Raw genomic sequence first — 24703 nt, forward strand, 5'->3', positions numbered from 1 at the left:
TCAATTGGAAATGGGACACCCAAGACAGGGGAAAAACAAAACAAAATGAAACGAAACAAAATCTTTACTGGAGGAAGATCTAACCTTTCTCTGATCATGGGCAGCCTATGAAACTTATCAGAGTTTCCATGAAAAGAGTGCACAAAGATGGTATTTCAGTTTGAGAGGATAGTCAAAAACATTGGATAAACATGTTATAGGTTTACAGTGAAAACTATCCTGTTAATGTCACACATTTTTGTGGGAAATAAATGACAATGACTGTGATTTTGGAGGAAAACACTAAACAAACTAAACACTAAACTAACTAAACTAAACTCTGTTTGCAAAAATGCTGAAAACAAAACACTCCACTACATACCAGAGAGTTTTTTTCATCTTCTTTTAATTAAGCAGTAACAATGTCTACAACACATTGACTCACAAGTTAAGTGAAGGTATGAAATCACATTCTTCATACTGAGATGGGAGATTCTAGAGTTTTACTTTTTAAATACCCTTGTGAGGGAGAATAAGTTTTGAATGTCCAATGAATGTCTTTTGTAACAGTCAGTGGTGGGAATTTCAATTTTAATCATGATTGTATTTAGTGAGCCTTGTCCATAGAGATCAAAATACTTTGCGAAAGAGTGCAAAGCTCAGAACCTCACTGTACAGGTAAAAGAGAAGTGAAACTGAGGCACAGTGCTGTGCAGTGACTCGCCAGGAACAGACAGGCAGTAGAGATCTGGACACAAATCTCAGGTCCCTGACTCTCAGCCGGTTCCTGACTTGCTGGGCCACAGTCTCCCAGTAAGTGTACGTGGTTATCTACTGTCCAGCAGTTCTTGTGTTATACAGGCAGATTTTCTTTCACCTCTCCTGCTGTCCCATTGGCTCCATTCATTCCTGCAGGCTCCCTGTCTTCTTCCTCTTCCTCTTCTTCCCCTCTTGCTGTCTCTGCTTCTCTGCCCCCGCTCAGGAGGGTGGCACTGGAGAGGTGGCTGAGGAGCTGGCCTTCCCGGCGAGACTCAGCCAGCTCTTTGGCACAGCACACAGGAGTGTTGGTCTCGTAAGTACTATGGAAGCTGTTGTAGTCAACTTCGTAAAAATCCTTCTCCAGGGTGAGGACAGGAGTGAAGCGATGTCCCCACAGCACCTCAGTGTCCATGTAGGAGCTGCGAGCCTGGCAAGTCATCCCTGGATGGAAAGAGAGGGATGTTAAATGCAAAGCTTCCTTACATGCTTACCCAACCACTTCTTTCATTTAAAAGCACTTTCATGTTATCTCCATACCGGATTGATCTGGGACGTAGAAAAAACCTTTGCTTATTAAGTCTCACAGAAGGCTCTATCATGAAAAAGAGCCCTCAGAGGAAAAAGGGGTGGATTTGTCACCACATCTTCAGATTGTATCCTAAACCCCGCACTGAAGGGTTTGAAGTCTGGTATCTCTAAGCAGCTTCTCTCTGTCCTCACATTGCTGTGCTGAGATGCTGCTTGCTTGTGCGGCTGCTACTAGCAGCACTTCTGGTGAACCATGTGCTAAAATGACATGCGACCCTGCCAATGCACCTCAAATCCTAACTCACACAGTAGAGTGAAGCACTGCCCTGCCAAAACACCTAGCTGCCTGCACTCCTGCTGGGTCTGATGCTGTCCCACTTGAGCTACAGCCCTACCAACTATTCCCCTATTCCCTTCTGCACTCAGGTTAAGGCAAGTGATATAGCCTGAAAGGTGAAGAAGGCCCCAGCTCCTAGTGATTTATATGGCACACTGGCTTATAAATACCTTTGGAGGGTTCCATCCAACTGTATCCAACAGTTTTGCTGACCCAAAATCCACATTACACAGTCAAGCTCATAAGCATATTGAAATCAAAATATTCATGGATTTGATATTGAATGAACAGTGGGCAATATGAAACCAATTTTGTCCAGCTTCTTCTCACAAGGATCAGGTTTTTTTATGTACTTTGATAAATTTTGAAGAGAAGGTTTGCAGAGCAGGTGTAAGCATTTGGCTTTGGCAAAACTGCAAATAACAACTTCCTTTGGAGTCACCTGCTGATTGACAAGTCAAGGTTGACTTCTCTTCTGAATATTTGTCTTCTGCTTGTCCTAAATATGTTAGATTTATGGACTTAATTTTGGTGAAATGTAGAAAACCTGACTTCACAAAATTATCCCACTGCTCTCTTTTGGAGGGTGAGAGATAGGCCTGCTTGGAATACATTCAAAATATGCACTTAATCCAGTTCCCAACCAACACTTCCAAGTCCACCTCCCATAGCCCGAAGTACACAAATAAAAATCTAAAACAATGCACAGGGGAAAAATATCAGCATTAGGTGCTTCAGGAAAGATCATATGTATTGTCACCATGTGAGCTTAACTAAGTGTCTGAAAACTCAGAATAATCAGAAAACTTTTCCTTTGAAAAAGGGCACCCTTGAAAAGTTTTTTTTTCTTTTTTTCCCTGTCATAATTGCTATAGTTCATTAAAAGACACCCACACAAGCAAGTTACCCTGATGGTTTTACCTGTCTTTTATTGCTTTCCTTAGCTTAAAACTACCAGGATGGGAATGTATAGCTCCTTTTGGTTCTTGAAAGGGGAAAAGAGGGACAATGACACACCTGACACTTAGCAAAACAGAACTGGAAACTTCTCAGACAGAAAAGCCAATTTTTTTCCCCCAAAGAGAGCTGCAGGAGTACTTGCTTCTGGGCAGGAACAACAAGTACAGAGTTAGTCATAGTGTTGTAGCGTGTCTGCTTCCTGGACCAGCAGGAACCAGGAAATGCAGAGGCTGCATGAAAAATACAATAATGGAAGAGGAAAATTACCCCAAGTGTTTTTACCTTATGCAGAAACTCAACTTTTCAGAACCTTTTCAGAAAACTCAGACTTTGCTTTATTAGTAAAAATCTGTGTGGAGATCACTCCTGACTATATGCTTCAGGTGACGCTACTACATGCAGCATCGCCTGCCCTGGGTTCCTCAGTCCTTGAGGTGAAGACATTTTAATCTTCACTCCTTTCTATCAGCTTGTAAAGAGCAGCTCAACATGCAGGCAGCTTGTGGAGTCCTGTCAACTTTATGTTTTTTCTCAGACCCGTGTCACTGATGTTTATCATACCATTCATCCCCAAGTGCAAAAGCTTTTGTCACAGACTGTTTAAAGGGTCAATAATACAGGGTTGCAGGGCTAATCTCATGGTGGATAACCAGTAACATGTGCACATATGGTAGGGAGACAGTTAAAATAAACTACCCCTTTTTTCCTTTAGAACAGCTGGTTTTGTACCAAAATTCACAAAGGCCTTCAGGTGCTTCCTCCAAGCTCTGAGCAATTTCAAAGCCCAGAGATGAGAGCAGGAGAGGAGGCTGCTCATACTCATGGGATTAGGTCCTGTAAACAAACAGGTTGATTCGTACTGTGGCTTTCCAGGTGCTGCCTGAAGGTGTTGTGCTGTGGACCCCAGGGCCGAGATGGGGTGTCCCTGATAAATGTGGGGGCCTGAGGCACTCAAGGGGAACTCCTGCCTTGTTACAAGGGCCTGAAATAGCTCCTTCGCTGGGGGCAGTACCTGACAGTGAACCTGAACTCCAGAGACACAATCACAGTTATCTCCTGCTGTAAGTATTCAATTAAGGAAGGAACAATAGAAAGCTTTCATCAACCAAATACTGCACACTGCCAGCTTCCTGCAGGAGCTGCTTTCTGTAACCCCAGGGGTACACAGAGCCAGCACAATAAGACAACTTGTAATTGCTTCATAATCCCATTCAAATATTCCTTTTTAGCACATGTGCAGTGGTATTTTAATTGCGTGGGGACATACTGCTTGGCAACTCCTACATTACCCAGTAAACAACAGCATTGTCTCTGCTTCAAATTCCATTAAGTGCCTGCTTTGCAGGCTGCCCTGTGCTCTCCAGCCTGGTTAATTAATGCATCTGTAATGTCCCTGGCTAATTATTGCCTCTATAACTGCAAAAAGATGACAGAGGAGGTGTGGAAACAATAAACCTTACTTTTATTAACAGCACATGGATGCAGCCACTTTCAACTTGCATACAACGTGCGCTGAACATCAAAGTTTTGGCTTGCACTGAGGCTGAGTAATTCACCAAACTCTCATCTTTCAGACATTGCTCTGGGGTCTCCACACAAATAAGTGGTTTCATTTCACAAGCCTTGCCTATCCAAGTCCAGGGGACATCTTAGGTGTAGTGAATTGTCATGTCATATGCTGACATCCATCAAGAGCCACACCAACCTTGCCACTGCTGTTTTCCTGCAGTGCAGGAGCACTGTCCTGCCCAGCCCTGCCCCAAGCACTGACATCTCAGAATGCATGTGCAAGAAGCTGGGGGAGATTTCTTGCAAAAATAATCGTAACTTTTTTGGTCTTGACAAATATTGCTAATCCTTTCTTAAAATAGATATAACTACATATTTGGGGTTTAAGCAGCGTGGTTATTTGGTATAGTTACAGAAAAGGAAGTAAGTGGCATTTGGTGACTTGGGCTTTTCATTTAAATATGCTTCACACCAAAAGAATATCCTCATTTCCCCTTTGTCAGTACAAGCAGATGTGTTTCAAACCTTATTTCCAAATAAAAGTCACCAAGATTTTTATTTGTCAAGCATATTGATTTTTCCAGACAGAGAGACCATTAAAAGTTTAATTTTCTCCTTAACGATCTGGTTTAAAAATGAAAAAGTATTCTTAATATAAATTTGTACAAATTGTCAATTGTATAACATGTAAAATATGTAAAATCTTCAACTTTCAACTTTTAGCTACAGCTTTTTCATCTCATAAATTCATAGCTTTGCTTTCAGTTGAAAAAAAAAATCAATTTTAATTGAAACCAGAAAAAAAAAAAAAAAGTTATAAGCAGATGCACCAAATTTTCAATAAAGCTAGAACCAGTTCCAAGCTTTTTAGAAAGCTGGAGACTGTCCCCTGGTTTCAGGTTCTGCAATAAACAATTCATAGAGTTTTAATGATAATTTCATTACAGCAGAACCCTAAGAAGCGGATTTTTGGTCTGTTGGCTGGAGTCACTACATCACAGACTCAATAATAGAGCTTGTGCATGTTCCTGTTTAAGGCAGCTGTAGATGCCTTCTTAAACTGCTTGTTTTGGGTTTCCAGAAGATGAAAAGATGCAAAATATATTGCTACGTGTATTAAACCAGGTGTTTCATTACATTCAAGAACAGAGAGAGTCAGTGAGGAAAGATTAGTGGGTAAAATAGGTGTCAGGGAACTCTACCAAAAGGCACTTTTCTGTCATCAAAATCAGTTGGGATCAAGCAGCTTACATTTTATCAAAGACAAAAGAATGTTAATACATGCTGATAAAAAGCAGTTATTTGATGGCTCACTCAGTAAGGAGCCTATTTTTTTTCTGCAATGTACTCAATGGGAGTTGCAGATTTCAGAATGTTTCTCTGCTTGCAGTGCCGCTGATTATGCAACTGGAGCAGACGCTTCTGGCTCTGCCACACTGCTAAGAAAAGGGGAAATTCTGCAGGAGATTGCTCCTGATTTCCAGGCCTTGTGTACCCTTAGGTTACCCGTTAAATCAAACTTCATCATCGTAGGCCAGATCTAACTGCATCTTGCAGCTGTTTGGTTATCTGTAGAGGAGCCAGCAGTCTCCCTCTGACTGTTGGAGGATGCACATTTTTTTAATGTACCAGCACAGCCAGTACCCTTCTTGGCAGTTTTACAGGAGGGGGCAAGGGCAAGAGGGCCACAAAGCATGACCAAGACTCAAGAAATTGCCACAGGCTTCAATCTGATCACATCAGCAGCATAGCTGAATCTTTCAGTACTGTTACAGCCTGGACTTTCTCAGTGGGTAGAGATATCCCAACCCCTGGGGCTGTCAAGACAACATTTTTCATCAGCCTAAAATTAACTCTCCTCATTTAAATGCCACAGAGCTCAGTGATTATCTGCTGGCAGCACGTCATATGGATGCTGACTGTATGTTTGCCATATTTGCTGGGCTCTCCCTGCAGTTTAGACATAGATATTGCTGGAAGTGATTTCACTTCTGTGTCCTTGTTTTTATACACTATTGTATGCAGGGTGACGTTTTCCTCTGTACCAGGTACACTAAAGCTGCATAAAGTATACTCTGCTTCTTGAGCTGAGCTCCACCTACACTGCAAAAGTAGAGGAGAACTGATGGACTCAGAGGTATAGTAACAGACTGATGGCAAGCAGTAGTTATAAAAAATTTAATTCTATGACTCTAATTAAGCAATACATGCCTTTAGATTAGCACCAGCGTTTGGATAGTCATAACATTTATTAGTCCCTTTACATTAATCAGACAAAAGAACACTGTAACCTCCAAAAAGTCAAAATTCCTCCAACTTCAGAAGGAATTTCAGAAGGTAGGAGCGTGGTCCTCCAATTATTTATGCTTGTCTCTTTTACAAGAAGAGTCTGCCCTTGATTCACTTTTATTTTTATGCCAGAGGAGAGTAATAGGATTTTAACTTTTCTAAATGCTCTTCAGGAATGTAAAAGCTTCCAGGCACTGAAAAAAAAAAAAAAAAAAGTAAGGACCTTAAGATTTAAAAATCTTGGGTTCAATTCCCCTGTCTCTACCAGGCAGAACCTGAGGCTCACACTGTATAAGTTTAGGCCCCTCACAAAGGTATTTATAGGGACTGCAGAGGCACCTAAGATGACTAGCCTGCTACTATCCACCTCTGGAAGACAACTCAGTTTGTGAAAAGAATGACTGGAGGTGTCTAGCTCTTCCCTTTAATTATATAGGCAGTTTCTGTGACAGTTCTGCAAGGTCCTTCGTGCAGAAAAGAAAACTTATTTATATGCAAAATGCAAAGCAAAACAAGACAACCCAAACCAGATGATGAATGCATGAAAAATCCACTCATTAATTAACTTCCTTTGTTCTCCCAAGAAAATCATGACTAATTTCAGGATTTCTTATGTTATGACTATGACCTTTTTTTTTTTTCTTTTTTTTTTTTTTTTTTTCAGCCACAAAATTTTATTGTATCTTCTGTAAAGATGGATAATTTGAGGTGCAAAAAGGTTACATTGTTACATTCTCTTAGGGACAGCATGAGGAATGGAGATGCGGGATCCTGACTGAGTAAACTGCTTGCAATCATGAAACCATGGTAAGCCAGAAGTGTATATCCCTATGCTTTCTTAAGAGTTTATTGAAACTTTGTTTAGCCGTGGGACTAATCAGGCCTTTGGACTGTCTCCTATGGGTTATTTAATATAGGTTGGAAAAAGAGGCAGAGAGAGCCAGTGAGGACCAAGGATGAAGTAAAAAGCACCAGTATCTCTGCCCAGACAATTGCAACACTGGACAGTGTAGATTCAGAATGAGGATAACAGGACAGCTACTGATAGATTAAGTTTTGTTTAATTGTCAGTAAATAGCAGCAAAAGGGGAAAGTTGGAAGGGAAGAGAGTGTCTTCAAATTATTTTCCAGAAAGTCTATGTAGACTGCTTCATCACATGGAATGACAGTGAGGGCAAAAAAAAAAAAAAAAGGAGCCTCCAATGTTCTTTAATTGAGTCAGCCATTTCTTCACCACATAACCCAGTTTACTCTGCAAGCACATGGAGGAGGTGTGCAAATCTCCACTGCTTTTCTGCATTCTGGCTGCCTTGCTTGATATAGTAAGTTGAATTAGGCAACAGGAGGATAAAGGCAAGAGGCTTGGCCCAACAACAGCCTAGCCCTGCTCTGTCGACAGGTTGGCTCTGATTTTTGTTTTCACTGCATTTCTGCTTTTTCACAGTGGCAAGAAAAAATGTATTCACTTAGCAAACAGATTTTTCACCTTCAGTTTCTTTCCTTTTATTGTAGATCAAATTTGGGCCAGCTGATCTCGACAAGTGTCCCTTTAAGATATGGCACAAGAGAATTAATTCCCTAAACTAATCTCTGTGACCAATTCATTAAGTAAGCACTGTGAGTGATGCTGGTGCTTTCAAGATGCCCACAAAGCAGCACTGGAAGTCAGAACACTTGTCATCTATATTGATTTTGCCTTTACAGCGGTTATTTCACTCAGCAATGATCACCACGGATCTGTCCAGAAACCCAGTCTCCCTTTGGTGTTTTTAACCTGTTGTCAAGTCACAGTGCCACAACTGTACTAAAATATTGATTGGAAACACCCCTGCCAGTGGGCTTTCTGCTGCAGCTGGCTTCATGGGTTAGGACGTAAAATAGTTGTGGGTCCCTGGAGAGCTCTCACTTGAGTAATAAAATGTTTATTTTCTTCTTCAGGAAAATAGAACCACTGCATTTTAGGCTGGTTGATGTGTTTCTTGTGTGTTGGTGTTCTTCAGTTTGTTGTTATTTACCCTTTCAAAAAATTCAAATCTGCTGAAAAACAAAAATATTGTCTTAAACCACAATGTTTGTCTTTGTTAAAACAAACAAACAACTTGAAGCATTTTAGAAATTCGAGTCAACTTGAAACAAAAAGATTGTTTTAAATAACGTTTCATTTTGTAAAAAAAAAAAAAAAAAAAAAAAAGCAACAAACCAACAACAACACAAAAACAAAACACACAAAAAAAAAACAACACAGTGACTCACAGTGTTTGAACTCATTAGAATTTCTTCTACACTTCTTATTTGAAACTATTTACTATCTTTGCCTTCCACTGGATAGGAATTAAACTTAAATATCAATGAGAAGAGTTACTTGTTTGAGAGGAGGACAATGCATTTCATTTGTAATGTATGTCGTTGGTTAGAACTACTGGAAATGGTTATAAAATTGCTGTCCCAAATGTTTCAGTGAATAGTATTCACACTTCTACTCAGAAATTATGCTTAAAATTTCTTCAGTTATTTATATGTTGACAATTACCAAAGCGTAGTCAGGTCTGACCTGCTTTCCAAAAACCTTATGAAAAATATAGCTATTTTCCCCACCAGTGCAGGATCTATTCAGGGTATGATTTGTTGCTGTCTGCAAAGACCGGGTAACTTTCCATTAATTTTTCCTCCTGCCAACTACAGAGCTGAGCTGCCTCTGGGAGAGCACATGGGACTTGCTTCCCTCTTGTGTGCCATGAGCAGTGCTATATATGCTGACTGCATATACATGCAGTTATACCCCTGCATGGCTGCTGATTTTTTCATAGGAGTTTCTAAGGGAACAAATGGCCTGTTGTATTTTCATACTGTCCTGAACCTGACCAGGTTGTCACAGCGTCATGATTTAATAGAAGTCACACTGCAAGTAAATTATACCATTCCTGAAAGCAGATAAAGCTTGAACAGTGTGATAGGGAGGAAAGAACCAAGAGAATTTGCTGGGAGCAAAGGTTAAAGTATGGAGGTATGGATTAAAGACCCATGAATGGGCTTATCAATATTATGAAGTGCAAGGACAAAGCAGGAAATCAGAAAGTTCTGCAAGCCACTTTTGTTGTGGCAAAATATCACTCGCCTGGCTACCATGTGTCATTCAGAAAATCATCTCAGCCTCTGAGTCTGATAACAGCAGCATCTGAGGTCCGCTGTGCTCTAAGTTCAATGCAAACTGGCTCTTCTAGCTCTGTTTTTGAAGTTTCACAGCCTGCCTTCTGAGACCAGAACAAATCATTTCCACAGATGTATGCTCCTTAATATCATTACACACTGGCCTGTACAATCCGTCTGGGAGAGGAGCCCATTTGTAAAGCAATATTATTCCTATGCCATGCTTTTAATTTTGAGGTTGTTATTGATAATGACTTCCTCTCACACATATCTAGCAGGGGCTGAGCTTTCATAAGAGGATGGCAGTGCAGTAGCTTTTCAAACAGAATTTGATAGTGTCACAGTGCAGAGAGGAAAGAAGCTTTGGACGTGCAATGAACTGCATTCCACGCTCAGATTAAGAGGTTCTAGTTTCTGGTAATTGTTTAGGCTACAAAATAAGCTTCCATTACAAATCCTCCCCTTCGATATTCTTTTCCACCCACCCCTTCTTTTGCCACATTTCTACAATATTCTGCTGGGAAAGAATATTTGCCTAGCAATGCCACATGAATTCCACTCGTACAATACAGTACTCCAACTTAAGTGCAGTGTAATCTATACATAACCACCCATTAGCTGTTTGAAAAACTCAGCTATTGCTATTCACCTAATGACTAGAGGGAAATACTGGGAAACTGAATTAGGTCTCTAGAGAGCTGTCTTCAAGTGTGAAGGTCTGGAGTGCAGGGATTTGAGACTATTTCCCCTTATGTTTGACTGTTAGGAGACTAACAAGGACAAACCAGAAGAAAGGGACAATATTAACAGTAAGCAAAGGCCCAGAATCTGTAAGTCAGGATGCTGCTACCACCAAGGACTCATACCAAGCACAAACCCCTTGCAAGTGTTTCAGAGAGCGCTCGTGCTTCAACAAGATGGACACGTCCCAACCCCACCAGAAAAAAACCTTGGGTTCACAGCACTGCCTCATAACTAGAGTCCTTAAACACCAAAGGGAAAAATTATTTATCGCATTTTCGCATTTCTGAGTCTTTCTAGGTTCCTACATCTCTAGATAGTAATTCTTTCCTCCTGCTGCCTGTAGTCCCATTTCCCTCGAAGACCCTGATTTGACAGAGGCATGCTGCTAACCCCAGGCTGAGAAAACTCGCCTGAAGGGAGCACCAGCATCTCAGGCTGCTTAAATGCACTTGCACTCCTCCTCAGCGCATAGCATAAATGAATTAGCTGCAAGTGGTAAAATGACCCCTAAAATGACCCCATGGTGCCATATCTTTTAGGTTCCAGAGTAAAAGCATCTTCCTCACCAGCCAGACACCCAGCAGATACACAGCATCCCAGCTGTGGAAAGGAGCCTGGGGACCTTTGTGGTCACCCGTTCACTCATCTTGAGAAGCACACTGTCACCTCCCTTTTACGTACCTTGAAAAGCTGAGGCACAAAACTTTTCCAGATTTATTATATACAGATGCAAACTCCTTTCACTGCCTGCCACAAATACACCCATAGGAGGAAAGTGGGAACCAGCTGAGTATATCTCCTTATCTACCCATTACACAGGATTGTTTTATGCTGTTAAACAGCTGCCGCGTTCCTAGAGTCACAAAAGCATTTTCTGTGTTTTTCTTCTTCGAGCTCTTTTTGAAAATCTATGTCTTACATCATGTGCAAGTCATTCCGTTTCAGCACATGCTGTTTTATGGGATATAGTAATACTTGGGCACTTCCTTCATAGTCTCCATTTAAATAGCAACACCACAGCAGTACCTAAAATATCAGAGTTACAGCCAATTTTTAATACTGAGGAGAAATGGAAAAGGATTTGCACCGTGCATTTTGATCACAGAAAATAAGAGAACTCATAAGTTGCTTCAGTCCATTCCTTTTTTCCCATGGATCAGTCCTAAGTGATTATGGACAGATCTTCATGTAATCCCTTTGTATGAATCCAGGACTTATATCCCACCTGAATGAGTCACAACAGGATAAATCCCAACATCTTCTCAGGTGACACTGACAGTGACATCTTAATGCCAAACTGCACTCTTTTTTTCCCTTTTCTCCCTCAAAATTGTGACTGATTTAGACAAGTGCTTACCTGTTGCTTCCACCATTCCTTCCAGGATGACCACAATTTCAAATTCTTCCTTCTCCAGTTGGGTGCGAGACATCTCCCAGAAGGGGCTTTTCTCGTTGATTTCATGTGAGATGATAAGAGGTGACACCAGGAACAACCTGTCGTCTCCAGTGTCAAATCCCACATTGATGTCTGTTTGATTCAAGGGGATGAACTCTCCCTCTTTGGTCTGTTTGGACTTAATCAGTTTGGCTCTAATGGAAGCCTCAACAATGTGGGAATTGCGGAGGTCTCCAACACGGAACATGAGACAGAGCTTCTCATCCCTCATGGAAATCACCGCATTGTTAGAAAACATGAGGGTTTCAGCTCTCTTCTTTGGTTGACTGATCTTGACAAACATGCATCCCACCATGAACGCATTGACAATGGAGCCCAGAATAGCCTGGATCAGGAGCAGTACAATGCCCTCTGGGCACTTCTCCGTTATGACCCTATAGCCATACCCTATTGTTGTCTCAGTCTCAATAGAAAACAGAAATGCAGAAACAAATCCACTGAGATTTTCAACACAGGGGATCCAGTTTTCATCTTCAAGATGGTCCAGGTCTCCCCGGATATAGGCAATGAGCCACCATATGAACCCAAAAAACAACCAAGTGATGGTATAGACCATAGTGAAGACAAGAAGATTAAAACGCCATTTGAGGTCCACCAGAGTAGTGAAGAGGTCACTAAGGTATCGATAGGTTTCTTGGACATTTCCATGGTGTACATTGCACTTGCCACTTTTCTCCATGTAACGCTGGCGTGGCTTCTTACCTTCTGCTGATATGAGGCGGGTTCGGTCAGTGGCAATGGGGACGTCATCTCGAGCCTGTTTGGGAATCTTCTTAGGTTCTCTGGATACAACTCCGATGTCCATGTCCTGGTTCATGAAGATTCGAGAATCTCCGGCCATGGCTGGGCTGAGGGAGAACAGAGAAGTAAAGTTTAAGACAGGAGAAAAAGAGCTGAGACAAAAGCCATTTCACTACTGTACTCTGTGTGAACCATTACATGACAGAGCAGGTCCACAAACACTGCAAATATTAATGCTACACTGATAAACTTTGCCCCATGTTGGTACAAGGCAGGTTACAGGCTGATTTTACATTAGGAAAGCTTTTTGCTAGAGCCATGTCATTCTTCCTAGTATTGTTCTGGGAAATACTTTGAAAGGCTTCAGCACTTTTCTCACAACAGCCACTTGCTAAATATAATGCTGCATTGAACTGGATGTCTGGATGTTAAATACTGATTCATAGTACAGTCTCTTTAAACATGAACCACCTGCCAGTCACTTTGCTTAATGCACTACTGGAACATCAGAAAATATGGTTATGAGGATGGTCTGGGTAAAGTAGGTAAACCTTGTTTTTCTTTTTTCTTTTTTTTTTTTTTTTCAGTGGTGCTCAGATTTTTTTTTTAGACCTGAAATTTACCTGAGATCACAACTAGAAGCAAAGTAAAGGTGCATCAATGTATATTTTCAAAAGGGACTGGAGCTTTTTGGTGCCTTACCTTTTGGGTGCATACCAAGAGAAACCTTAGAAGTGAATATAAAATGCTGAACACTACTGCCTACCTGAATCTCAGACAAGTCTAAATTATTCATGAAGGTTTCCCTTACAGTCAGCATAGAAAAGCACTCCCAGTGATAATTCAAATTTCACGTGTGCTGAATCACCTTCTGGATATACTCACCCCTCTCCACAAATTATTCTGGAAGCCTGAGTTCCAAAGGTAAAATAACCTTTTAATTTAGCATCTATAACTACATTTCTGCAGGCTTGATGATTTCAAGCCTACTGGTAATCATATATATCAGAACCCTTCTACTTCATCTGACACTAAACAAAAGCACTGGACACTTTCAGAAACCCAACAGTTATTAAGAACCCACTGTCCACATGCAGCACTATGCTCAACAAGGTACAAATAAATAATACAAAATGATGGCTGTAATGATTTTTGCAGGTAATAATGTAGCAACCTGTTTATTGAGATGATTTGATACTACTGAAAAAAAACACACATGCTCTACAGAAAAATTAGAGTCTTCACTCTGAATGCAGGACGCAGACAAAATCTCAGTGAAAGACTACCTAGGAAGCCTTAGGGATATCAAAGATAGAGCAGCAATATTCTCTATGGCGTTCATTCTCTGCATTGTCCTCTGCAAATCCTATTAAAATCCAACTAAATCTATTACTGCTCCCTCTATCTTTAATCTTCTTGTGTGCCTGTGAATGAGAAAAGGTGTAGAGATACAATTAAGAGTATCTTGGGAAAGGCAATTTTAAGATCAAGCAAAGTAGCTTCATCTTTTCAGTATTAAAAAGCACAAGGGGTGGGCGGGAAGGAAGCAGAGGCAGGATGAATAAATGAAGCAACAAATTTCCACTTCCATTTTGCTGTAGCCAAGTCTGGTTAACAGCAAAGAATTACTCGTAGCCCTTGTATAAGTCACCATCAATCATTACTCCAATGAAGCAGCCAAAGCCTGTTGCTGGAACCATACCCGCTGGCTCCATTCACTAGGGAGCCCAGCCATCTGTCCACAGCGCAGTCCCAAAGCTTCTTTGTGCTGGCAAATTTGCCTGGTTTAAGGGTTTGGGCCAGGGCTGAGGCAGTGCAGTCACAGGAAGTAGCAGGGATTAATGTTTCTGGGATGGTCAGCCAGGGGGAATCAGGGCTGCTTCTCCCAATGCCTATGATCCTGGATATGGGATAGGTAACCCCGGGACTATGCTGGTCCCTTCCTCCAACAGCATCATCAAGGATTTTGGCAGAATTATTAATCCCTACCTCTACGTCTTTGTCTTCTTTTTCTCACACAAGACTCCTGAGAGATGGCTGATAGTATATTTAGATGTATCTTCAGCCGTTTTCTACCATTTGTCGAAAATTCAAATCTCCTTGACCATTGGTGTGGCCCTCCGCCGCCTTATAGTGTGTCTATTTACATGCATGCAAAGTGGCTGCTTGATGTCAAATTATACTCTCACTTCACAACACGTGAAAGCATATGCCAAGTGCAAGTCAGAACAATCACACTGTGTTTTTTTTTCTTTAATAGGGAAAAAAACATCCCATCTACTGACTACAAGAGAATAAGGTACAAAGGAGAACCTCTTTGCTTGCTTCTTATCAGTATTACTTTTGATCTTTGTTTGCATTGTTTGATGAATCTAATATTACTCTGTTTGGACTCAGGCTTTTGATCTATCTATGTGTGTCCACAAATGTAAAAACAGGCAAATGTTGCATGTTTTCAATTAAAAAAAATAATTTTGTTAATATTTTTTATAGAAGTTATACATGAAACTGAATTTCACTTACACTAACAGTATGTAAGAGAGAACAATCAATTTCAAGACATTCATCTATAGCATAAGGTTCCACATTTTACATTCATACCAAAGAGACCAAAAGGATCTTGAAACATATTAAAAAGATCAGAATAGAATAAAAATAATCAAAAAGACTAAATCTCTAGAAATATCACTCTGGTGAAGCAGGCTAGAGGGACTGTCCATTAATGAAAATGCAGGGAAACCTGCTTTAACTAAAACACTCAAGGGACTGGCAACACCACCTTTCTAATGCTACTGATCTTTAGCAATAGGTCAAGTGAAATCTTTCTGGAAATCTTTAGGAACATCTTACAAGTGCTCCTTCAAAATTCCTGCTTTAAATGAACTTTACTGATAGCTTCAGTAGCATTACAACTTCTGCCAATATTTAATCTTAAACTCTTCCATCACAGCGAGAACATGACCTCAGTATGTGGTTATTGAAAATAATTAAACTTTGCATTATTATTTTTTTTTTTTAAAGGAGAAATACTGGTTAGGAGTTTGAGCACAGGCTAGAGCACAGACTATCCAGCTTTCTGTTCCAAGTGCTTTCAATTATTTTTTTTTATTTTTTTTTTCTCTAATTCTGGGTAAATCAGTGCCTCTCCTTCTTCCTTAATTCCCCAGCTGTAAAATCTGTGATACAGATACAAACAGTCTGTGAGATCCTAGGCACAAGAATCTTCTAGGAAATTTGCCCTTATTGGTTTAACTGCTCTGAAAAACTTTATCACAAATGGCAAGATACCAAAAGAAAAGCACTGTACCTATGTAAAGATCTGGTTTACTCCTTTACTGTATAATATACTGCCACCACTACCAAGCATACACATCTTTTCTGGATAATAGTAATTATGTGCAAGCATCTCACAGAGACTTAGACTTCAGTTTGTAAACCACTGCTCCATCCAACAAAGCTCTGTGACATGAAATTGCCTCTTAGAGTCACACATACCATCCTGTTTCATTGGCATTTACCATCTTTGGTTAAATGGTGCCAGGATAATAAAAATGTCACTTTTGTATAGAGCTGCTTTCCTTTTGGACAGGCAGCTGCAAAACGAAATGTGAGTCACTGCATTATCAACCTTGCAAAGAGGCTTTTTATCAGACTTGCTGTGGCTCTGCTTTTGCCCAGACGACAGACTCAGGGGCAGTCATTGACATTTAGGGCTCTTAGCTTTGCTAACGCAGAGTCAAGCTGGGGTTGGCTAAATATCTTCTGAAGGCATTGTTTTGCAGAGCTGTCTACAAGCCCTGCCTGGCAGTGCTGATGTACCTCCTGATAGCTCCAAGTGTTCAAGATAGAAATTTGCTGAAGATGTTGCAGAAGGTACAACAAGAGAAGCCTTTTTCCCCTGCTTACCATGGTGACTTTTTCCATTTAGGTAACTGCTGGTCTCACTTAGGTAAATGTAGGTTTCAGTGTGGGTAGGATTTACTTCTGGAGGTGTCTAAACTGTAGGCAAGAGGAGTTCAGAGGCATGAATTTGCCATTAAGTTTGTGCAAAAAATTATTTCCTTCTGTTTCAAACCTGAAGCTCATGCTTTCTCGCATTATGAGAATAAATGAGCAACATCTCCTCAAGTCGGGATTTTACTTGACTGTATCATCTGCTTTCCAAATGAAGAGTCCTGTACTACTAAACAAGCAATCAATATAGCAGTAAATGCTAAACAGATCATTACTGAAAAACTCGACCTGGTTCTTTTGCTGCCTGTTTGCACACGCCATATAAAAGGGAGCCTAGCTCACTGTCCCCAGATTCCTCTGCAGCACACAACCTCTTTGGGTCACACTGTAAAACAGGAGTGAAATGCATGACTGGCAGACACTAGCACCATGGGAAAGCCAGTAGAGGAAAGCAGCATATTAAAGCAATAGCACCCAAGGAGAATCACAGAATCACAGAATTTCGAGGTTGGAAGAGACCTCAAGATCATTGAGTCCAAAATAAAATACAAATACAAATAAAAACAATGACTGCTGAACAGTGAGTGCCATGGAAAGGCAGAGGAACAGGACATGCTAGGGAAGGATGGCCTTCCACAGATGAAGATAGACGGCTATAGGTAGCTGCTGACTGACAGATGGGCTCTGATTTCCCTGAGAACGGCATCTTTCCTGCTATCCTTTTATTTACTGTGTGTATACAACAGACTCCACAGTAAACAGTGCAAACACAAGATTACCTTTCAAGGTATACATGAGAAAAAGAAAGGCAGGTAGATTTTGTGCAAACCATGTCACCTTTCAGCTTTCTGATTTACAGAGACTAGGAAGGCTGACTGTTTGGAAAGTGCTTGGGGATCCACAGGTGAGGGGAATGATATAAGAGTTTGCTATTTAAAAACAAGGCAAAACACTTCAGGAGACTGCACAAGATGAGATTGGTGGTTCAAAAGCTCCCTCATCCAAGTAATTGCTTTTTAAAGTGTAATCTCATTCGGCACTGAAGTAGGGAGATGCCTTTCATTTCCTCCGAGTTTTCATTAAGTTGCAGCACTGCTTTCCGAATGTGGTGACAGGCACGGTATCACAATGGAGCTCCTCTGGGGCTTGAGGAGACACCCACCCACCAGTACACAAAAATGGGTGAGTGATGATTAACTAGGCAGCTACCAAAGGAAGCAAGATGACTTTGTGCTTGTTACAGAGCTGAGCTAATGACGGCCTGTCTGCTTAGAGTTCATTAGGCTCAGAAGTACTGAAACAGAAGGTGTTCAGCCTTTCAAAACAACATTCTTTCTAAGAAAATCTCTCTGGGTAGGAAGTCAATATGACACAGAGACAGACAGTGCGTGTGGACATTTGTGATTTACTTTTAGCTGCTCATTATTTCCCAGTCTATCTTCCCATGTAATGCTGGATAATCACAGTTCTAATATTCCTCAGCCCTTTCATTGCCAGTTGAGCGGTGCTCCCCCATTTCCAGAGTATCATGTTTCACAGTGCTCAAGACAAGTAACATGCTTTAAATTTATTTATTTATTTTTTAAGATCTGTGCAATACAGAAGTGCTCTAGTTCCCATTTTTCAAGATGAGGAAGCGAATCACAGACACTTGCTTGTCCCACACTCACATAGAAAATCTGTGGCAGGGCAGAGAATTAAAGTGAGAGTTTCCAAAATCCTAAACAAGAGCCTGGATTCACTGCACTGCTCTTCTTCCCTTCCACCAATCCAACAGCAGGCCCTGTGTTTCAGTGTGCCTAGATATTACCCTGAAAATCCTATACAGTCTAATCTTTTGGCATGAATAACCTAGCCAGATTATTTCTAATGCCAAGAAATAATACTGCTGCCATTACTGTGATTTTTTTTTCAAAACCAGAAGAGTGAGTTCCATAAAAAAAAATATTCTTACAATGTTCTCTTGAGTAGCTACAGATTTTAAATAGATTTTTCCCACAGTATTGATTAAAGTATAAAAAAATCCCCCACATAAAGCAAGTTTGCAGATTCATTAAATATTTCAACTTCAGACTGATGCAGAAAAGAGTGAAAAAATAAAATTGCCATGAGAATGGAAGGCTGGTTATTGTTTTTTCAGACAAAAGATGAAGACTAGGAAATGCCTCATGAGACATCATAATGACCCCGGTGTACAGGCTGCAACAATTTGTTACAGAACAAAGACCAGAGAGCAGAGTTTTCACAACCTAAGGGGTACGTACTACTTGAGATAGTGTGTGGATGGAATATAATCAGCGTAACCTGCAGTCAATTACTTTATACTTCCTTGAGTTATAGAAGTTGAGCATGAGAAGTCCATGTGCAAAGGATGCAATCACATTATGCTCTTTGGTGCTCTTAATCATTTTTGTATAGTCAAGCAATATTTTCTTTACCAACAAATAAATCCTGAAAATAAACCAATTTGATCTCTCCTTCTCCAAGGAAGTGACTCTGCCTGAGGCACTCTGCAGCCTCTCTGTCCTTTCATCCCAGACTCTATTTTTAGGGAGACCTTATGGCGTCATTGAAAAAGTGACTGTTATCTTTCAACAAACACAACTGAACAAAGAAAGACAGCCACTCTTGTCCTGATAAGACACTCCTGTTTCTCCTGCTACTGGCTGTTTACACATGGCACATGGAATATTGGGATAAGCAGAACCTCAATTCTATGAGAAAATTTGGCCCCAAAGGTACTTATGTTCTGGTTCGTCAATTGTTCAAATGTTGCACCTTTATTGCAACTGAGAGTTTCTATATAATCCTGGAGCTGGCTTGAAAAATAAAATAAAATTGAACTATGTTAATACCACTTCACACTTCTGCAGCACCTTGCATCCAAACAGCTCAAATATGAACTGACCAAATACAGGCTCTTTCTGCCCAAGAAGTGTAACAGTGCTATTGAACCCACTGTGCAGGCAGGAAAAGACAAGTCACAGTGAGACAAAGAGACCTACCAGGACCATACTGCTGGTAAAGTGCCAGTGCTCACCTGATGTCTGAGTGCCTCTCCCTCCTGCTAACTGAATAGAGTGTGACAAAAGTCCAGAGATTTGTCTCAGAACATGATGCTAAAGCTCTGCTTGCCTTTTTCAGAGTCCGTAACTAATCAGGCTGGAACCTTCCAGAGATGGAGGGTTTTCTCTAATAGAAACCAAAAATGATCCTAATCCTTTATCTCCATCTGAGGAGAAACAGTGGGGGAACGAATCAGACCCCAGAAGTCAAACAACTCCCGCAGCACAAACACAGCCAGACACCTGCTATAGAAGATAAGGTTTGCTTGGACTGGTTAGAGAACTGGTAAGAGAAGTCAGTTTTGTTTCCTCCCATGCCACCCAACTATAAGGTAGTTGAGGTATAAGGTAACGAGCCTACTCCAAAGGAAAAGAACAGGAGGAAGAACCTGCTTGACTGCTTGATTAAAGAACCCCAGAAAGTCAGGTGGTAAGCTTTTTGGGACAGTTTCTGCCAATTCTTGATTGATTTCCTGAAACTCTCAGGACAAAACCAAATGGCAGAGATGCTGTGTAAAAGTTAGCCTGTTACTCTCAACCAGCAGCCACTACCACAAAAAGGAGTCTGAGCGCTATTTGCCCAATGCAGCAGGACTCGGTACAAAAATGAGTCACGTTTTTACTTCACGGGCCATAAACACCCCTGGGGCTCCCAATGCATTTATTCATCTGTCCCCCTCAAAGGCTGAACATTCACTGTCTGAAGACTACAATACAACGGCTCCTTGAACCTAAGCTGACAAGTAAGCATCCTAATTATAAAATAATTTAATCTTTGACTCCAGGTGAGGATCACACAATCACTCCATGCATCTCAGCATTGCTCACCGATCAGCCTCTTCCTATCCATTGTATTTCAGAGACCTCCACTAATCTGGTATCTGAGAATTTCATTATTTTTAACGTTTTTTCCTACATAGCACCTTTACTAGATTTGACAGTGCCTTTGTATAAGATCAACATCTAATCCCTGGCTTCCCAAAGAGTTTCCTAGCAGCTAGCAAGTTAGACAACCGCACATCTCTAGCTGTCACCCTGGCAGGGCCAGGCACAGAAACACGGTGTTCAGCTGATCTGATGCCTCAGCTACTTCTCCTCCTCCTGGTTATCGATTGTTAGCAGCCAGAGACAAAAGCAAGTACGCTGGAAAAGCAAACAAAATCAGGTAACTTACTTGCTAAGAGTGACTCTGCATCAGTCTTGTGCCTTGGCACTTTGGGGATGCTGGACGATGACAGGACTGAGAGGTAGGTAGAACAGCTGCTGGAAAAGTGTCCGGTCCATGCCATCACCAGAAAGCTGGGGTCGTCTTCTGCTTCTTGGGTTGTCTCCTCCTTTCTTCCTTCTGCCTGTTATTACAAAACATTTACGTAGCACAGTAATTTAAACGCACACACCCCTGTCCCTAGGTATTCCTGATTTTTTTCACTCTGTCAGGGCTGAGGAGGGGTTCCCCAAACCACTGCAGCACTACTTCTGCCTGTCAGATGCCAGCCGTCCCTTGCCCCTGCTCTCTCCCATCCCGATGAATATCTGGTGTGCAGCTTGTTAAAGGGCTGGGGAAGAGGGAAGGGAGAGGAGAGGTCTGTATGTGAGAGGGAGCATCATCTGTTCTGAATGAGCAGGAAAGGGAAAGGTGGCAGAGTGAAAGCAGAGGGGAGGGGTTTAAGGCGCTGCTTTGCACAGCAAGGGCTGGCTGGGGAGGGGGGAGAGGAGAGGCAGGGGACGGTGCTCCCTGCCACCACAGGGTCTGTGCCACCTCCACGAGCTCTGTGTGCTTACTTTTCCTCCCAGGGCTGCTTCTCAGCTCTCCTCTTGACTGGGTTCCTGGGTTCTCCTTTCCTGGAGAGGCGCTTTTTTTTTTTTTTTTTTTTTGTGTGTGTGTGTGTGTGTGTGTGTGTGTGTGTGTGTTAAGGGGTGGGGACTGCATTCTTGCTTGAAATCACACAAACTGAAAACAGTGCCTAAAAACGGAGAACAGGGAGAATGCAGAAGCTGTACATTTATCAGGAGGCACATGTGTATGCATTCATCAGCACTGTGGAAATCCTTTTATCCAGGCTGAACCAAGGAATTTGGGAAAAGTGGGGGGAAGGAGGGAGAGCGTGATTCCTCTGACGCTCCTTTGCCTGTCAACCACCAAACTGCTGAAATGATGTTTGTTCAGGTGCATTGTTTGCCTGTGATCCAGCTAGTCCCAGGAAAAAGCTCTTTGGTGGTTTGCTTCCCTGCCCCCCCCCCCCCCCCTTTAAAAAAAAAAAAAAAAAAAAAGTCATTGATAATACCACACTGTCTCCCTAGCTTCATAAAATATTTCCTTTTCTGAAAAGCAAATGTCAGGCCAGCAGCAGATATGAGATAGAGCTGCCTGGTGACTGCAGGTTACCTTCAGGCTTTGTTGCCCTGTTCCCTAAACTTGACACCCCCACTCCTCCCCAGTTTTCTGTTCCAGGAGCCCCACACATTACAGCCCATCAGAAATGCTTTCACAGGAGATTTTCTGGGCAGGAAGAGAGAACTTGTCAAAATCAAAACATGATATAGGAACATGTCAGTAGCGCTGGAATCTGACAGCAATTTGTTCCATTTTCTACTGCAAAATTATTTTCAATTGATTTTTTTTTTCTTTTAAAGTTACACTATCACTAATGAAATAAATCAGCATTGGAATGACATTTTTACTTTTATATTACTGTATGGGTATTTTGCATCTTTTTATTTGCATTCTTGTTTTGGAACAAAGGGAAAAAATGAACCAGAGAACTTGTAGCATTTGAAAAGAAAGAAAAGAAATGTGATAGAAATTTTGATTTCTTACCATTTTAAATCTAGGATACATAACACCTTGTTAGGAGAGCTAAAGCAGAAAAATAGCTGTTGAGAATTTGAAAAAGACATGCACTAAAGAAATAAACTCACCTTTGACTATTCATTAATAGTCCTGTTATGCAGAGGACTGGGTTAGGAAAATACATCTCTATAGATGTACTTTTTACCAGTGTTCTTGTTCTTTGATCTGTATATGCAATTTGGATCTAAACAGATGGGATATGAATCTGGAGCCAGACCAAGGACTTTGGCTACTAAACACAAGTTTTGTGGATGTAATATCACTTTTCCACTTGTTGTCAGTTTATATTTCCCACTGCACAGTTTGGACAATTAAATCTGACTAGCCAGTTTGGCTTCTGCTTCTCATGAATTTGAATGGTGCTACCCTGGCTAGGATGCAAACAGCACAGAGGGCTCAGCTCAGCACTGGAACTATTTCCAATGAAGTAAGACATGGTATAATATACTGTTGATGAAATCCTGTTATGTTAGATCTTCTGCCTGCTCACAACCATTAGGAATGCTCCTTGTTTTTCCAGCAATATATATATATATATATATATTTTTTTTTAGGACTACGTCTACAATATATGAAATATCCTTTTAAAATTATGGCTTGGAGAGTACAATAACAGTTATGGGTTTTGTCTGCTTTTTTTTTTTTTTTAAATACACAGTTAAACTTACCCCAAAAGTACTAAACAGCAACTCATACAGCAGAAGAGTCAGTCCCAACTAGAATTATAACATTAGCTTTCAGGACAGGTTAAGTTGCTCGATGAGGCTTCCATGCCAGCACTAAGGACAGTGTCACCTTCATATAGGCATCAGCTCCGCTTCTTCTTTTATTTAATCTCTTGTAATAAGATTTAGAATGAATTTTTGTGCTAGGAAAAGCAGCCCAGCCAGCAGCCCTAGAGGAAGAGAGCCTCTGCAAGTCTGCAAAGCTAATATGACATGGGCTACGTCAGGAAGAGCCTTTCTTCCCACATCCCATGCACACACTCATCCAGTGCATCTCATCTACAAACCCAGTAGCCTCTAAGAGGACAGGGGTCTCCCAGACATGCAGAAGGGTGGGCTCACAGCATGATCATTTCTGCAGTGACAATTTTCCCACCTTGAGCTACAGCATTGTTTCATTTACAGGTAAGAAATTGCACTGTTTTATCCAATGTAAATAAAAACTCTCACATTTTGAACTGATTCCCGTTTTTTCCTGCCAGGATTTGAAACTCTGCTAACAGGCACTGCCATCTGCTGGCATAGATATCCCTTCACCGATATCCCTACAAAAGGGAAAAAGGTCTTAAAAGTGCAGCTCCCGCTAACCTGTGATTAGGTTGCAGAAAGCCATGTTTCCCCAACATCTCCACATGCATTAACCAGCTGGAACAGAGACCTCTCTCCTGACAAGAGGTGGGATGGCCGCACTGATCTGTGGATGCTGCCCAGTGCATACCCTAAGTGCATTTGTGTGCTGAGGAGGCCGCCTGTCACAGGACATGATACACCAGGCACGTTGCAAAGCACAGCAAAGATCACAGAACAGCAGATGCTCAAGAGGTTTGTACTTCCACCGACATAAAAAAGGACTTTTGGGAGCTGTCTCTGGAGACACGGTGCTTTTTGCGTGGGCCCATGTAAGTGCACGCAGCTTGACAAGTTTCATTACTTGACTTTTGCTTCCTTATTCTTACACTCTAAATTACAGCACTGTTGTACCTATGATTTCAACCGACGTCTTCCAGTTTGCACTGATTAAAGACCAGACACATCTGAGAACAGTTTTTCAGCTGGAAGCTACGCTTCATTGAGTCGGTGACATCAATGTGCCCTTGCTAATGTCGTTTAAAAGTTGTTAATGGCCTCACAAGTTTGAAATATATTAAAGAATTCTGGGTATCAGCTCACTGCAGAAGAGGAGGATTTAACACAAAATGGCAGTACAGTTTGGAATTATTCTCAGGCTAGAATGTAAACAAGGAAATGCAGAGGGAATGCTTCTGAATCAACAAGGCAAAGTTCTCTCCATGTTTGGGATGGGATTCATCTCAGCTAATGCCATTTAGGATACACAGGTCCAAGTCTAAATAGTCATGCTCTTTCTTTTCTAACCAATGCAGGGGACGGGTAGTACCAGGATGCATCTGAATTAGACCCCTAGTTTAGAATGGGATGAGCGCTCTAATTCCTGGAGTGCATGGACGCAAATTTCACTTCAGTGCAACATCTTGATTAATCTGGGGGTGCTCACAAGCTCTAACAGCTGTGCTCCACAGGACCTCTAGGGCTATTCAAGGGGATGAAATGATGGCAACTGGAATGCTCAATTCCTGGATTTGCAAACAGAACAGGATGTGGAAGAGCAAACTTTAATCTCATTTTGGTATAACAAAATAG

General features: G+C 41.3%; 1 protein-coding gene across 1 annotated transcript; it reads right to left on the reverse strand.

The window, feature by feature from the left end:
- Positions 1-350: 350 nt before the first annotated feature.
- KCNJ5 (potassium inwardly rectifying channel subfamily J member 5) lies at positions 351-21085 on the reverse strand. The gene is made up of 3 exons (XM_082778150.1): positions 20643-21085; positions 11610-12556; positions 351-1179 (listed from the first exon to the last, which is right to left on the reverse strand). The coding sequence occupies exons 2-3, from the start codon at positions 12547-12549 to the stop codon at positions 833-835; spliced, it is 1287 nt and encodes a 428-aa protein (XP_082634276.1). The 5' UTR covers positions 12550-12556; positions 20643-21085; the 3' UTR covers positions 351-832.
- Between the last annotated feature and the right edge of the window lie 3618 nt (positions 21086-24703).

The sequence above is a fragment of the Aythya marila genome (assembly GCF_965140915.1).
Source record: "Aythya marila genome assembly, chromosome: 23".
Taxonomy (NCBI): Eukaryota; Metazoa; Chordata; class Aves; order Anseriformes; family Anatidae; genus Aythya; species Aythya marila.